General features: G+C 34.2%; 1 protein-coding gene across 2 annotated transcripts in view; it reads left to right on the plus strand.

Moving 5' to 3' along the window:
- The window catches only part of FHIP2A (FHF complex subunit HOOK interacting protein 2A), a 30907-nt gene extending 15555 nt beyond the window's left edge, over positions 1–15352 (plus strand). For both annotated transcript variants that reach the window (XM_014064283.2, XM_014064285.2), the window contains 12 exons: positions 98–382; positions 1273–1469; positions 1725–1839; positions 1936–2012; positions 2110–2302; positions 3293–3462; positions 6701–6844; positions 8611–8701; positions 9275–9418; positions 11360–11500; positions 11804–11907; positions 11997–15352. In XM_014064283.2, the coding sequence (XP_013919758.2) occupies positions 98–382; positions 1273–1469; positions 1725–1839; positions 1936–2012; positions 2110–2302; positions 3293–3462; positions 6701–6844; positions 8611–8701; positions 9275–9418; positions 11360–11500; positions 11804–11907; positions 11997–12102 (1767 nt within the window). In that variant the 3' untranslated portion in view covers positions 12103–15352. The remainder of the gene's footprint in view (positions 1–97; positions 383–1272; positions 1470–1724; positions 1840–1935; positions 2013–2109; positions 2303–3292; positions 3463–6700; positions 6845–8610; positions 8702–9274; positions 9419–11359; positions 11501–11803; positions 11908–11996) is intronic.
- Positions 15353–15864: the final 512 nt, after the last annotated feature.

Below are 15864 nucleotides of genomic sequence, written 5' to 3' on the forward strand. Positions count from 1 at the left end.
TCTTCATTTCCTTTGGGTTTCTTCGTGCTGTATTTCTGCTACAAACCAACCATTGATTTTATCTTTGTAATTTTCCATTTTAATTTTTTTTTTCCAGAACAAGCAGAAAGGATTGGCTTCAAAAGATGCAGTAAACTCAATCACAGAGGACCTCGTAAAAAGGCAAGATTCTGGAGTGACAGATACAGGACAGTCAATTCAATCTGAAGAAACATCAAATAGGACAAAACAAGCAGAGAGTGAGAATGACCTTCAGCAGGCAGATAATTTCTCTGCAAATCAGATTGACTTAAACATCCCTTTATCTCCAGAGGCTTTAGCTGTTCGCCCACATGGGGATTATAATTTGGTGAATTCTCTGCTCAACCTTACCAAAAGCCCAGTGAGTGTCTATTTATTATAGCAGAATTAATTTTGCATTAAAGAGAGACATCATTTCTCTATCTGGTGGTTGTTTGGCTGCTGAGTAATCATCGTGTCTACAGATCCACTTTAACCAATATTCACAGGAATCCTCACAAATTTGCTCTAATTTGTGGTTTTCAAACTGTGGATCAGAATTTCTAGTAAATTGTAAGCTACTGAGGGCGGGGCATCAGATGTCACACTGAGCAGGCAAAATGCGAACAAGTCTAGGCATTACCCCTGTGCACCTTATTTGAGGGGAGAAGGTCTATTGTACAGCTAAGTCTGAGAATTCCTGTATATGGAAGAAATATAATGATTAAAAGTGGTTTATTCCTTATATAACATTGACATCAACACCAACAAAATCATTAATTTTCTTGGCAGAAGAGTCATTAATTCACAATTTTCTGAAGGGCATACTACAGAGTTAGAGAACCACTATTGTAAGTTCCTTAAGACTTGTTCTGAATGGTGTCCTGTTAGTACCTAATCTGCTAAATAATGCTTTAAATTAACAAGGACTTTTAGAACTTGTTTAAACTATTCCATTTTGTTAGCGATGTTGCCTGCAAATGATAGACGTTCCCACCCTAGAAGTGTGGTGAAACCCACTCACTTTTTTTAAGGTTAGTAAAGCTGCATTGGAGAATGGAAACTTACTTTAAGTTATTCTGTATAAATAGAGTCAATCCTGATTATGATGGTCTGTATGTATAATACATAAATAAGCAAAATTAATCCTATATATACATTCATGCCATATTATGTAATCAGTTCAATCTATTTTACCCACCCCCTAGGTCATGGAAACCATATGATTAGATGTGCTTCAATATAGTAAAATCTGTTGATCTTCCTTCACAGGATGGCCGAATAGCAGTGAAAGCTTGTGAAGGCCTCATGCTTCTAGTGAGTTTGCCTGAACCAGCAGCTGCCAAGTGCTTAACACAGAATATATGTTTATGTGAACTGCTGACAGATAGGCTGGCGTCTCTTTACAAAGCCCTCCCCCAATCAATGGATCCTTTAGATATCGAAACAGTCGAAGGCATTAACTGGGGGTAAGTATTCTGTCTTTGCATGCTTGTATTATTTTTTGGGACACCTTTTGCACATAAAGTGTAAATTGATTTATATTTATAACCTACCTTATACTTGAGATCAGTTAAAATTTAAATGTCTCTCAGTTGGAAAAAGCATCAGCATCAATATAGCAATGAAAATTACCTAAATGTTTAGAACTCTTGCTTATCATTATGCCACAATGGCAGCAAATATTAAATATGTTTAAATTGCTTTCATTTCCTGCACTCTAGTTTGGACTCCTATAACTACAAAGAAGACGCATCTGCTTTCCCCGGCAAAAGAGCTCTGATTTCATTCCTATCCTGGTTTGATTACTGTGATCAACTCATTAAGGAAGCTCACAAGGTTTGTGATACTTGTTTCAGTCATTGCCAAAACAAATTCACAAAGCTATGGTTTGTAAATCATGAAAATGACGTCTTGATATCCTCTATATTTTAGACAACTGCTCTTGCCATGGCAATCTCAGTGAGGGAACGTTTTTTCATTGGTGTGATGGAACCTCAACTAATGCAAACGTGAGTAAAATGAAGGGGGCTTTCCCCCATCCTTTTTATTTTTAACAACGGAAACCATGTTATTCAATTTGTTTTTAAAAATTCTTGTTACGATCAGTTCAGAGATTGGAATTCTTACTTCAACTGCCCTGTTGCATCGTATCGTTCGTCAAGTTTCATCAGATGCCTTAGTTCACGAAATGGTTTACTTCATCCTTGGAGAGCAGCGGGAGCCAGAAAAACTAATGGATGTCAACAGGCATCCATTGCGACATCGCTTAATTGAGCACTGTGATCACATTTCAGATGAGGTAAGAAGTTCAAATATAGCAAGTGCACAGTGCTATTGTGAAACAAATGGTGTTCAAGATGTTTATTAATAGGTTTTAAAGGGTGAACAACATTACAAAATAGTTCATCTTTAGACACCAGATAACTATAAGTAAATATATATTTTAAAAGCTTGAATGAAGATTATACTGCTACACCTTCTAATAGTCTCATTTCTAAGTGGGCAGACCACTCTTGAGGATGAATAATTCAGAGTAATCCATAAAGAACTGAAAAACAAATACTTAAAAGTCTGTATGCAATCTCTAGCATATGTGCTTCCTTTCCTATCTGTTAAATAGAGGATAGTAGCATTTTGGGATGTAGTGCAGAGATGGGTAAGAGGAAATGGAAAATCGTGAAGTAGAAAGCCCTGTCAGCACTTTCAAAGGCTGGGCAAGTCACTGATAGCCTAAAGTGCTCGACTGGTCTAGGAATTAGAAAACTAATACCTCAAGATTTGCCTCAAGATTTGAATGTTACAGGCTAGGAAGCATATAACATTCACTTAAGTGCTACTTTGAACCTGTGGCATGTCTTGTTTCCATTCTCTAAGCAGAATACTATAGAATAGAATATGCATGAGAAAGTTGTGGTCCTTCAATTGTTGCTGAATTGCAGTTTCAGTGATAGCCATACAAACCATACTAATTCAGTACTGGAGAAGGATGACAATTTCCCATCCCTAACCTAGAATAGTTCATTCAGATGGATTTACAAAATAATTTTACAACAGCTTTTCCTAAATTTACACCTGTAATGAGCCACCAGATTAGGAGATTGTAACAATTATACTGTTACGATAACCAAAACTTATTTTCCAAGTATTGATTGCATTAAGTATGTATTTCTATGTTAGTCTCTAGAGCTGTTCTATCAGTGACAAGCATAATATTGAGAACACGTATGAAAAAGGAATTAACTAACCCTTTCCAGTATGTTTTAATGTATTTTTTCCTTTACTTCTACAGATCAGCATAATGACCCTCAGAATGTTTGAACATCTTTTGCAAAAGCCTGATGAACACATTCTTTATAACCTGGTTCTTAGAAATTTAGAAGAGAGAAACTATACAGAATATAAACCACCCTGCCAAGAAGATAAAGACCTGGTAGAAAATGGGCAGATACCAGGAGCAGTGTATGTTTTATTATGTTTTGAATTTCCTCTGAAGTAGCTATAATGTTTCATTATTTTATTTTTATTCTTTAAAAAAAACAAAAACCTAAAATCGTTTTACTTTCAGGTAGGTTAATTTTAATAAGCAAATAATTGAGAACATATATTTAATGTGTTAATGTGTTATTTTAATAGGCCACAAATAGTTAACGAGTAGAAGTAAAATCATGAAAATACTGCTGTTTCATGCAAGAGATATGAATGAAGAATGTACTTCTTTCTACCCATTTAACAGCAACCTTATCTGCAGCAGGATACTCCAAAGACTGTCATTCACGTTTTTGCCATTTATGATTATATTACTGTAATTTACTTTTGAAGACTATTTAAAAACTACAGCTGGTCTAGAATACTGTGGCAGCATTGCTTACTAACCAGTCTTGGCACTGCCATGTTACACCAGAGGTGGGTTGCTCCGGGTTCCGCCTGGTTTGGCCGAACCAGTAGAAGCGGTGGCGGGAGGCTATGCCCAATGCCCAGATGCTTCTTTGCATGCGCAGAAGCAAGAGCGCTTGCGCGCGCACAAGCAAACCAGTAGTAAAACCAAATCCACCACTATGTTACACTATTGCTGCAGGGGTCACCCAGATTGCCAGTGTATTTTATTTTTAAAATTATTTTTATTGAATAATTTTGTTACAAAATAATACATTAAACATAAAGAAAAGTAATAAGAAATTAAGGAATAAAAAGAAAGAAAACAAAGTAAAAAAAGGAGTGGTTTCTAACCTTTTTTTACAGAAGTTATAAATGCATTTATATTTTATCAATCCTAAGGATCCCTTAGAGCAGTGTTTTTCAACCTTTTTTGTGCAAAGGCACACTTTTTTCATGAAAAAAATCACGAGGCACACCACCATTAGAAAATGTTAAAAAAATTTAACTCTGCCTATATTGACTATATATAAAGTGTTTTTCCCACGGCACACCTTACACTATGTCACGGCACACTAGTGTGCCGCGGCACAGTGGTTGAAAAACACTGCCTTAGAGAAGTTCCCTTTTCTTTACCTTTTCTAAACATCAAGCCCATAAATCACAAGTTTTTTCTACTTTGTCTATTTTTCGGGGGGAGGAATCCATAAAATGTTTTCAATCACTAACAAATATAGTTATCGTGAATTTTGCCATCTCTGAAAATTCTGTCATCTTCACCAACCATTTCTCCATTATGGGTATTTCAGAGAATTTCTATCTTTGCACATAATTTGCTTATGTTAGCATTAAGAAAAGTAATCTTCCATAAGGCTTTTCTAATTGTCTGTCCATTAATCCCAAAAAAGATTAATGAAGATCTGCTTTCAGTGGAATGTTAATGTTTAAAATGCTTTTTAAACTATATGTATTTGAACCCAAACTCTTTTAGCTGTTTTACAAGTCTACTAAACTTGATAAAATGACCCTTCATTTTTCCACATCTTCATCATAGAGTTGAAGTACCATATTATTCGGGCAATAAGACGCTCCGGACTATAAGGCACACCTAGCATTTGGGAAGGAAAACAAGAAAAAAATAATCTGCCTCCCAGAAATTTGCCTCCTTACAGCAAACAGCCTAGTCAGCTTCAGCAATCAGCTGATGAGCGGTTGTATCTGCCTCCTTCCAGAATACTACCTATCCGCTGTTCCAGGCTGCAGGGATAGCCCCCACCATTGTTGCCACCACCCATTGCTGCCTCCATTTGCCCCATTTTTGGTCCCCATGCATCCTATTTTCGACCTGCATTCCCTATCTTTGGCCTCCGCACATTCCATTTTCGGCCTGTTCCAGGTGGCGGGAATCGCTGCCGCCTGGAACAGGCCGAAAATGGGTCGCACGGAGGCCAAAAATAGGGCATACGGAGGCCAAAAATGGGGCGTGCAGAGACAGCAATAGGCGGCAGCGATCCTCACAGCCTGGAACAGCTGATAGGCGGTAATCCGGGAAGCAGCTTAACCGCCAATCAGCTGCTTCTACTAAATCACTTGTGCTGAAGTGTTTGCAACAAGGAGCAAATTGCTGGGAGGCAGAGACTGAAGGGTGGGATCTGGTGGCTTCGGCAACATTCATTCAATAAGAGACACAGAAATTTTCACCCACTTTTGGGGGAGGAAGTGTGTCTTATACACCGAAAAATATGGCACCTTTACATATTCTAGACAGTTTTTTGGTGTCATGTACCAATGGTATATCATTTTATAAAAATTATCTTGGAAATTGTAATATAATGTGATTTTCAGTCCTTTCAGCCCACATATTTCCCCATTGGTTTATTTGTGTGTTAAAACCAAAGTTCTTAACTCAATTTACCACATTCCCTTTAACTTCTTTTTCTGTTTCAAATTTCAGTAAAAGCTTACACATTTTATATGTTCACCCTATGCATATAATTCAGTTTAAAATTTCACCTTAAGTTGTTCAGTTCCTAGTGTCCTCTTGTCTACTTTCTCTTAATAGTATGTGTAAAAATAATTGAAAATTAATTTCTCTTTCACTGTTTTTTCTTTCCTATAAAATCCTTCTTGTACTATGACTCACAAAGACATTTTTAGGCATGGCCTTTGTTTGTATCTATTCCATATCTTAATATGACACTTATAATATAATGGTTTTTAAAATCTACATTAACCTAATTTTGATGTACCATTAAAAACCAAACCATCCAAATCTGAGGTCATGCCCTTCTGTTTCTAAAGTTCTTTTATTTTGCACAACACCCACTCATGCAAACTAAACAGCAGGCTATAAAATATAATTTCAAATCAGGAAATCCCAATTCTCCTCATTCTTTTTCATCTTGAATATTTTTACATTTAACTCTTGGGTTTTCCCTTGTTTTATAAATATCTAGATATATAGTATCTTTCTGCAATTGCTTCCATGGTGCATTGGTTGTCAAAGTAGATATTGTTTGAAACAGAAATATCATTCTAGGTAATTAATTCTGAAGTGGTTCATGCTTCAAATATTCTGATGTTGGAATGGCCTATTTCATGATTGTTTTGTGATAGAATGTTTCCATGTCTATTCAAACTATTTTGGAACATGTTTTAAAAGCTGCTCATGAGTTGAAGGCTGTAGCTGAAAGGGGAAAGGAATAGAAATTGTACAGGATGGATGTAATTTTTTTTTCAGATTGCAGACATCAGATTGCAAACTTTGAAAGTTTTCTTTCAAAGAGAAAGCATTAACTTTTATTCTTTCTTTGTTTTGCAACAGAGACCTGGAAGAAGATCCTTTGTTTACAGATCTTTCTCCTGATACTATATTATCAAATCAAGAATGGATTAGCACTTCACCACCTACAACTCCCGATCATCCAAAAACTGATGGGAAGACTGAAGTTCATAAAATTGTAAATAGGTGTGTTAAACTTTCTAATGTTTGTTCTTAGATTAGTAATACTGTAACACTTGCTTTAGGTTTCTGCAATAAATGCCATAAAAATGACTGGTATAGTATATATTTTATTAATCGTTTATTATATATGAACTTCCAGGAATAAATGTGACATGCACAGCACTTATTTGTCCATTTTTTTCACATAAGAATGATGCTGTTTTTCATAGTAGGCTGGATTTGAATCTGAATCTTCCTACTCCTACAAATGATCTAACTTCTATATCACATTATTCTGCTAAATGAAAAGTTTACTATATGGTGGAGCTAAAGGTTTAAAGGAGAGAAGATTGATTACTTTTTCTGATGAACATTGAAGCCATCATGTGACAATATGGGTTAGAGTTAGAGGTCTTGGGCTGTGTGTGTGTGTGTGTTTGTGTCTGTGTCTTTGTGTGTTCACTGACCCCGAGAGAAAATCAGAAGATAGTATTTGCAAAGTAGACAAAATGGTAAGTACAAACTAGTAGATAGCTTTGAATATAATGTATCAGTCAGAAAGGCTTGACTGATCTTCATTCCTGAGCTGGATTCCTGAAATCTTTAATTTCATATTTAAAGCATATATTACTCAAAAATCACACATTTAGTTATAATATATGGGCTTTGATTATGAATATTCACTCTTCAACCACTGCAATAAGAAAAATAATGCAAATATTACAAATAGCTTCTTAAGAGTGCAGAATTACAATAGAAATGTAATAAGGAAATCCTCAGAGATATGCCATTAGATGGTAATGCTTATTCCTTCAATTCCTTTTTGCATAATTTGTTGTCATCCCAATGGACAGTAAGATCTCAGCCTTGATGGGATGTGCATCAGCATCAGAGGATTTTGCCAACTATTTCCAAGGAAGAGACTGCCTAATCCTGGCCCGGGGTGGTGGTGGGAGAGAGGATGGTTGAACGTAACCAACCCTAGAATCTATCAGGATATATCTGATACCTTAGAAGGTTACAGCTTTAGTTTGGCAAGATTCTATTAGTCTAAGCAAATGAAGGATTGTACCTCATTGAATCTCACTGTCTTATCTTGAGCTTGATTCTAAAACAGCCAGAATGTTTGGTTGATTTTTTTTTTGTTTCTACTAAACCCAAACATCCATTTTCCTAAAGTAATTATTTTATTCATTCAACTATAGATTTCATTATCATTTGTAACTATTACACAATGATATTATCCATAATTTTATAAAGAAGTCCTTAATATATTAATGCAGGTTTTGTAAGTGCTATATTTATATAATTAGCCTGGTATTTCAAGTGAAAAATTAATAAACATAAAGGAAAAATGCACAAATACATTAAATTGATCTTTTTAACATTCTTTACACCAAAGGAAAAGGACAGACTTAATAATTTGAGCATATGTGTACCTAAAATAGCATGTATCAGTATGTGAATGAAATGCTCTTTTGATCAAAGCATGATACCATTTTTTTTACATTTATATTTGGTTTTGCTTTCTAATGACATTTAAATTGATGGACAGAAAGCAAATAAATGGTGTGCTAACTGAAATAACAAGGAGTGGGTTAAACGTGGTTTTTCAGTAGTTCAGAATTTTTATAATCAGGTTGAATGAAAGGCCTCAACAGATTTCTTTGTTTTCTGTTCCACAGCAATTCATGTAACTAGCATAAGTTAAATAGTATTTGAGTTGCTCAGTGTTGTAAAGGCATAGAAAGGATTTGTTTTATGTATCTTTGTTTCATATATCTCTGCAGTTTTCTCTGTCTTGTACCGGATGAAGCCAAATCTTCCTACCATGTGGAAGGAACAGGTTATGATACCTACCTCAGAGATGCCCATCGACAGGTAAGTAAAGACAGGAAATGCTATTTTTATATAATATGATGGTTTCAGACAAGAGAGAGGTAGAACCCAGCTTTACCTGGTTACATAATTATGTGACAGTTTACTTCATTATTTTTTTAAAAACCTGGAACCACATAATAGTTAATTTCATTCTTTATTTTATCTGCCAAGCAATTTTATAGTATTTTAACATACACCATGTCCATTTACTACTCAAATACAGCTTCAATTCAGACTGCTTGATAGATAAAATAAAGAATGAAATATACTGTTATGTGTTTTGAAATTTTCAAATAGCCTCAGATTAGTACCTTAATTTTTCTTCATAAGTGATATTTGCAGTGTAGTATTTTTAGTTGTGAAGAAAACAGCACTTATCAATTAAATTCACAGTGTTTTTTACAATATTCTATGAAGGATACTATAATGCAGATAGATAGACAGACTTGCATATTGCTATTTTAGGATTTATTTAAAATGATCTTTAAAAAGTAGTTGATTATTCATGAGTTTCTTGTAGTTACTATTTTTTCTTTAATTTATTAATTAGTAATCACATGTTTCCTTCTTCAGTTTCGGGATTATTGTTCCATATGCTTACGATGGGAATGGCCAGGATCTCCTAAATCTCTGGAAAAGTGCAATTTAGAAGCTGCATTCTTTGAGGGACATTTCTTGAAAGTTCTCTTTGATAGAATGGGAAAAATTCTGGATCAGGTAGATCTACATTTTGTGCTGCTTTATTTTGTGATATAGCTGTTTTTTAGGCACAACGTAACTAATGGTGGTGAAATTAGTACAGTTGCACCGTAGAAAGTGATTTTTTTATATCTGACAATTGTTGAATGTTCATAAACTCAGATTTAAAGAGTTTATCTCTCCCTCAAATAGAAGAGGTAAAAAACATGGAATCGTAACAGGTTAAAAGGAGAGGACAGTATAAATTGTTAGTATGCTAGATTTTACTAAATTAAGGGAGGCTAGCTGCATTTTTAAGCTAAAATGCTAAGCTAAATCAGAAGGAAATGTTCCTAAGCACCCATTTGAGATTAAAATGAAAAACTTGATTTAACTATAACAATGTCTGTGAACATTTACTTACAATTGAATGCAATTCTATTGACATATGACAACTTTATGCAGTTTTTACTAATGTTATAAAGTAGAATTCCCAATGTTTCCGGCTTTGCAACTGGCAGCAGAGAGAGAAGGGATAGTTACACACAAGTGGCTGGCAAGCGCATTTGCCACTCACTTAAATAGAATGCATGCACACTTGTCTGTTGTTCACACAAGTGAAGCTGCGCATGCATACTTGCTGGTCGTTTCCGCAATCTGGTTGCAAATCACTCACGGCCCACTAGTGGGCCACAGCCCACAGATTGGGGACCCCTGTTATAAAGCAGGCCATGGTAGTTTCCTGCAGATGCAGGTTCTGTTTTCCAGATCCATAAATGCCATTTCAGTGTTCTGACACAACATTGTATATGGCTGTTGATCCATTAGTATTGACCTCTTGAATATTTGATATTTTTTATTTTTATTTTTTCTGATTCTCTTTTACACAGAAACTGAAATTCTGTATCTACAACTTCCAAATTACATGATTTTGCAGAACTTTGCAAAAACTGATTTATTTCTTAAGTGCAAGATGGCTCCTGACTACAGATTTAACCCACATGTTCCATACATGTTCTCTTGTTCTCATACCCAACATCTCCTTGATTCTTATCCCAATATGTTGATATCAATAGTATTTTTGCTAATCAAAACAAGTTTTCAGTTTTTTTATGTAAGTAAAATGTCTCATAAGGCTCCAAGCAATCTGTGTGTAGCCACCTAGTCTGAAAATTTCTTGCTTTCTGTATTTTCAGGATTGAATCTCTCTTACTGTTCTATAACAACTGTGGAACAAAGGATAAAGTGGACATTTTGCTGATACAAAAAAAATCCATTATAGTAATTATAGATCAATTACTATCTGTAAACACATTTTTGGGTTGCTAATATAGTAACATTGGAATATGAATGTTCTCTTGAGCCATGGACAGGAGATGGCATGCTAACAAACAAATGAATTGTTTTACATTAGGAAAATTGTTTTGTTCCATCAGTCCAATTTTTGAGAGCTTCACCTAATAATAATTTCCCTCACTTTTGCTAAAATATATTCAAGGACCAGAACTAGAGACAGAAAGAAAATACAGATTCTTTGTGCTGCACTCAGCCTGCTATTAGCATTCAAGAGCAGCCATAAGAATCCCTCAATCGCCTCAGATGATCATCAGTATAGATGACAGTCGACTGGTGTATTGAATAGGACATATAGAAACCGTCTCTCCTGCATAGTCTAAACAGTAATAATTGATCTATTGTATACCTTCTATCCTTTTTATGCCTATAGTTTGATAGCTTTAAACCAATTATTGCCCTAAAGAAATAAAACAGAAATCTCAGCCATTGGCTTTCTTTGAGTAATATAATGGCTTTTTTTGTCAAGACAATAAAAGCCATGTGCTTGCATGGGTGATAAAATTACTCATTGTAGATATTGTATATGGATAAAAGCAGAGCTAGTAATTTTTTGCTGAAATTCAGGCATCTGAGACAATGAACGTGTATATTGAAGAAATGTCTTCTTTTCTTTTTACCCCACAGCCATATGATGTCAATCTACAAGTCACATCTGTATTGTCCAAGCTTTCTTTGTTTCCACATCCACATATTCATGAATACCTTTTGGATCCCTATGTAAATCTGGCTTCTGGCTGCCGTTCTCTTTTTTCAGTAATTGTTAGGGTAAGTATGCCATCTGATCAGTCCCACAGTAGTGCATATGTGAATGGTTTTGCTGCTGAGCAATTGGAAATGGAAGGCAGCTGTTATTCTTGTTAATGTCCATCATTTGTCATTTCATCAGATGGACCAGAGTGGGAATTTGATAGGGTTCCCGGGGATCCATCTGAATTGCATGAAGCCCACATATGGCCATATGTACAGTACTTTAGAAAGTTGAATTTTGATACTTTAACACAAAATTCAGATCCATATACACTGATTCTTTGCTTCATTTTGTTCAACATTTTTGTGGATGATATGCAGGTTGTTGGGGATCTCATGGTACGTATTCAGCGCATACCTGATTTCACACCTAAACTCCTATTGGTCAGGAAACGTCTTCTTGGGTTAGAACCTGAAGGGCCTATGTAAGTATATTAATTGTCAGTCAAATACAGATTCTTTCCTACTGATGTTGTATGGCTTTTTAAATCTATTCCTTGTCTTCACTTTACAGTGTTGACCACATGACATTACTTGAAGGTGTGATAGTATTAGAAGAATTTTGTAAAGAACTGGCTGCAATTGCGTTTGTGAAATACCACTCTTCATCAGCACCATGAGCAGCAATCACAAACTTCACGGTTATGTAGTGTTTCGGTGAGAAATGGCTAATAAATTTTCCCAGGCAAGAAAGCAAAAAAGCAAAACATTGGCATATATTTGGAAAGTTTACATGGGACACATTCAAATTGCAAAAGCGCTTTCATTCATTGTTAGTGGCAACTTGGAAATGCAAAACAGACATCGTATCATCAATTCAACCGAAGGGACTATAGCTAAAAAAGTTCAGCTTCAGAAGTTATATAGATTGAACTTTAATTAAAATATTTTCTTTTAATAATTTACTGGGAAGTAGGAATTTTTAAATATATAAATATATACACATATTAGGCTTCATAGGCTTTAAATAATAGTTTTTGTGTCATAGCTAAGGTGTGTTTTATCCCTTTATATAAAAACCAGTAAGTGATTAAAGTGTTTTAAAATATTTCAGGCAATTGGAGAAAAAAAAACGTAAGAAGTTTCAGACTTTATAAACATGACCTTTTTTCCCCTGTTATCTTTCACATTTGTTCAATACTTTCTCCTTATTGATGCCAAGTTTAGTACAGGTTTTATTTGAATACTTATTCATTATCTCTTGTTATGCTACATACTATTTTTATATGATTGTTTGACTGAGAGATATTTTGTGCCTATTTATTGTTGAAAATTCACAGGTTTTGTGCTGTTAAATTACTTTATTATCCAGCTAATTTGAAAGGCTTATCATCTACCACAAGGGATAATTTATAAGTTATTTTACTCGAGTCCTTGCAGGCTGTTACAAATGAATTGACTTCTGGGTGTGATGTTAATGTTTGCAGAAATTCATTGCAAGTCAGAGAGAGTAAAGAGCTCTTTATTTTGGCACGCCAAATAATCTAGAGTAGATGGGACACCCAAGTGGTCCTATTATTCATCTCTTCTGATCTTCCATGGATTGAAAAATCAGAATAAGACCTTTATAATATTTTATTGGTTTTTATCTTCATGTAAAAGAGTTGGGATTGATAGACTCATTACATGGTCCCTTTATATCACTTTTCCTTTATTTGTTACACCATTATTACAACAAAGTCAAATTTAATCCAAAATTTTCTTTTTTAAGTCTTCAGCATTTAATGTAATTTTAAAGTTCTTCCTTCATAATAATTTCCTTACATGTTTGCTAATTATTTCAGATATTGTTTGGATTGATATAAATTTGGGGTGGGGGAGGAGGGAATAGAACTATGATTTGTATTTTAAGAAAGAAAACCAATACCTGCCAGGGTATAGGTTGCAGAAATTTGCCAGGGACTAACACTGATAGAGAACAGTGTAACTTCATACTTAAATAACTTAAATATAGACATTTACACTGTGATAATTAAAATCATGTTAAAATTTGTCTAATAGGACTTCCTCTTCACATTCAGAGAGGTATGTTTTTCTTCATGAATTTGGCTGTTGAATTTGGCTAGAAAAAGATAGACTCAGGAAATAATTTTATGGAAATCTATCTATGAAGCTTTTAAAACTTATACAGGTATAAGTAATTTAGTCAGATTGTTATTTTAAGTCTTTTAAATATACTGGAACTTGAGTAAATGCATGCAAATTAGTCCCACTCTTAAATTTTGGGTAATGTTCTTCAGTCTTAGGGACATATTGCCATTTAAATGCTTTAGCCATTTTGTGCATTGTTGGCATTGTCCATGTTGTCCAAATAAATCATTCTGGAGTACACAGAAATCAAAGTGCCCCAGACTAAGAAGAAAGGAAGTCTTGTTTCCTATTAGAAAGGTTATAGAAAATATCTAATATTAAAATTCATGTCTTCTAATGCATTACAATTAATGCCTGAATTGTGCCTGAATTAAGGAAATCCATTAAGTATAAATGTGTTCATTTTGCCAGTAAATTCCTGAAATATTAAAGAACCAAGATTTTCATGTACTCTCCTACTGTTAAGGATTTCTTTGCCACAATATGCATTTCAAAGCTAAAGAAAGCTCTCTGCATTCTCTATTTAGTGAGTTGTTTTTATGTATCCTCAAATTTTTAGAAAAACATTTTATTTTTATAAAACTGAATTTTCCTTCCAAAATTGAGCTCTTTTAATCTTTTAAATGTTTTGATTTCCATGCACTTTTTTTTAAAAAAAAGGCTAATTATTTTCTTCCTTGAATTGTTTGAATTATGTTTATCATAACAACCCTCAGCCTGAAGAGAGAGTGTTTGTTGTGTGTTTCCATACACTTGTATGTGGCTATTTATTATTCATACAGATAAATATACAATAAGTTCTACAGTTTTACCACTAGGGTTAAAGAGGTTAGAGGTATCTATTTGGTACTTATTGCCATTACAGATAAAACATTGTTTATATACGTGAATGGATGAAGAAATCTGGAATTGTATGATTCAAAATTTAATTTTTATCCTAGATGCACAGTTATGTAAATAAATGAAACTTTCATTTTTCTGTTATTAATTGTATCAATGTTAGTTTAGTTTCTGATGTTGGATATGTAATAACATGAGAGAATGAGTGTGATAGCTGTTTCTTTTAAGCTATTATTATAGGTATATTGGTGTAGTAGATCATATCTTTTCTTTGTAGCATTCTTATACTATGTTCATTGGTGCAATTTCAGAATTGTGATGCAAGATACAACTTCAGGCTGGTTGTACATTACCTGTTTACATATGTATATTTGTATATTAATAGACGCCTAAACCCTAGTATTTGCTTACAGTATTACCAAGACGAAGATCCCAATATTGTACAATCATCATGGTATTTCTTTAAAAATGAATGGAAGCTTTCATTCAGGAGTTGCTGAATCTCTTTTAAGTCATAAACTAACATCCTCATGTAACTTATTTGACACAAACAATGCAAATACTATATTTTCATTAATCTCTCAGTATGAAAAGAGATTTGAATTACTATTAGCAGCATAGCTGTGATTAAAAAACCATATGCCATGTTGCTTACTGCTATGAAAACTTCTATTTATCCACCCATGAGTTGAGTTCAACCACCCTCCTCTTTACATCAAATGTAAAGTGTTCATCAAGCCCTTCCTACTGGCCTGTCTAGTCTGATGATACTGTTTTCCAAAGTTTAATAGATTCCCGAGGAACTGTTGGAATTACCACGTTATAGAACAATTATAACTAATGTCAGACGATTTAGTTGAAAGATTTTTATGTTTGAAAATGTGCATGAAGGATTCAAAAGGGATATTCATAAAAATAAAAAAAAGTAATTTAAACAAGTGACTGCTTATTTTTGAAGAAGTCTAAGCGTTTCTCTCTTTGTATGGAGAAAGGACAGCCAGAAGTAAAAAGATGATATTTTTTTCATACCTTTGGTTTTGTCTGTCCAGCCTCTCACTTCAGAAACTTTCAGGGCCCTGAAACATGGTGACTCTCCAGATATTGATGGCACCCCTGGTTAGCCTTATTCCCTTCCATGGTTTTCTGAATAAGTATAAGAGAACAAAATGTTGATTTATCTTGTTATTTACTTTTTAGCTTCTGTGGAAATAAAGCAGCCATGAAGTATAGATTTTTGACAATCTCAGAAGTTCATAGATTGAATATTCCAGAAAAACAAATTAATAATTGACCTTCTGTACTCTCTTCTATAATTTTTCTTCATATAGCACAATTTCTCCCTTTTCAAAATATTTTACTAAGATTCTATACAACCCAGTTCTACAAAATGTTCATTTTATGAATGGTTGCATAAGCCTTTGTGTTGTAACCTACTGAGTTCTGTGATGTAA

Source organism: Thamnophis sirtalis, unplaced genomic scaffold (genome assembly GCF_051295495.1).
Source record: "Thamnophis sirtalis isolate CommonGarterSnake01/CBP01778 unplaced genomic scaffold, rThaSir2_p1.2 scaffold_11, whole genome shotgun sequence".
NCBI classification, from domain to species: domain Eukaryota; kingdom Metazoa; phylum Chordata; class Lepidosauria; order Squamata; family Natricidae; genus Thamnophis; species Thamnophis sirtalis.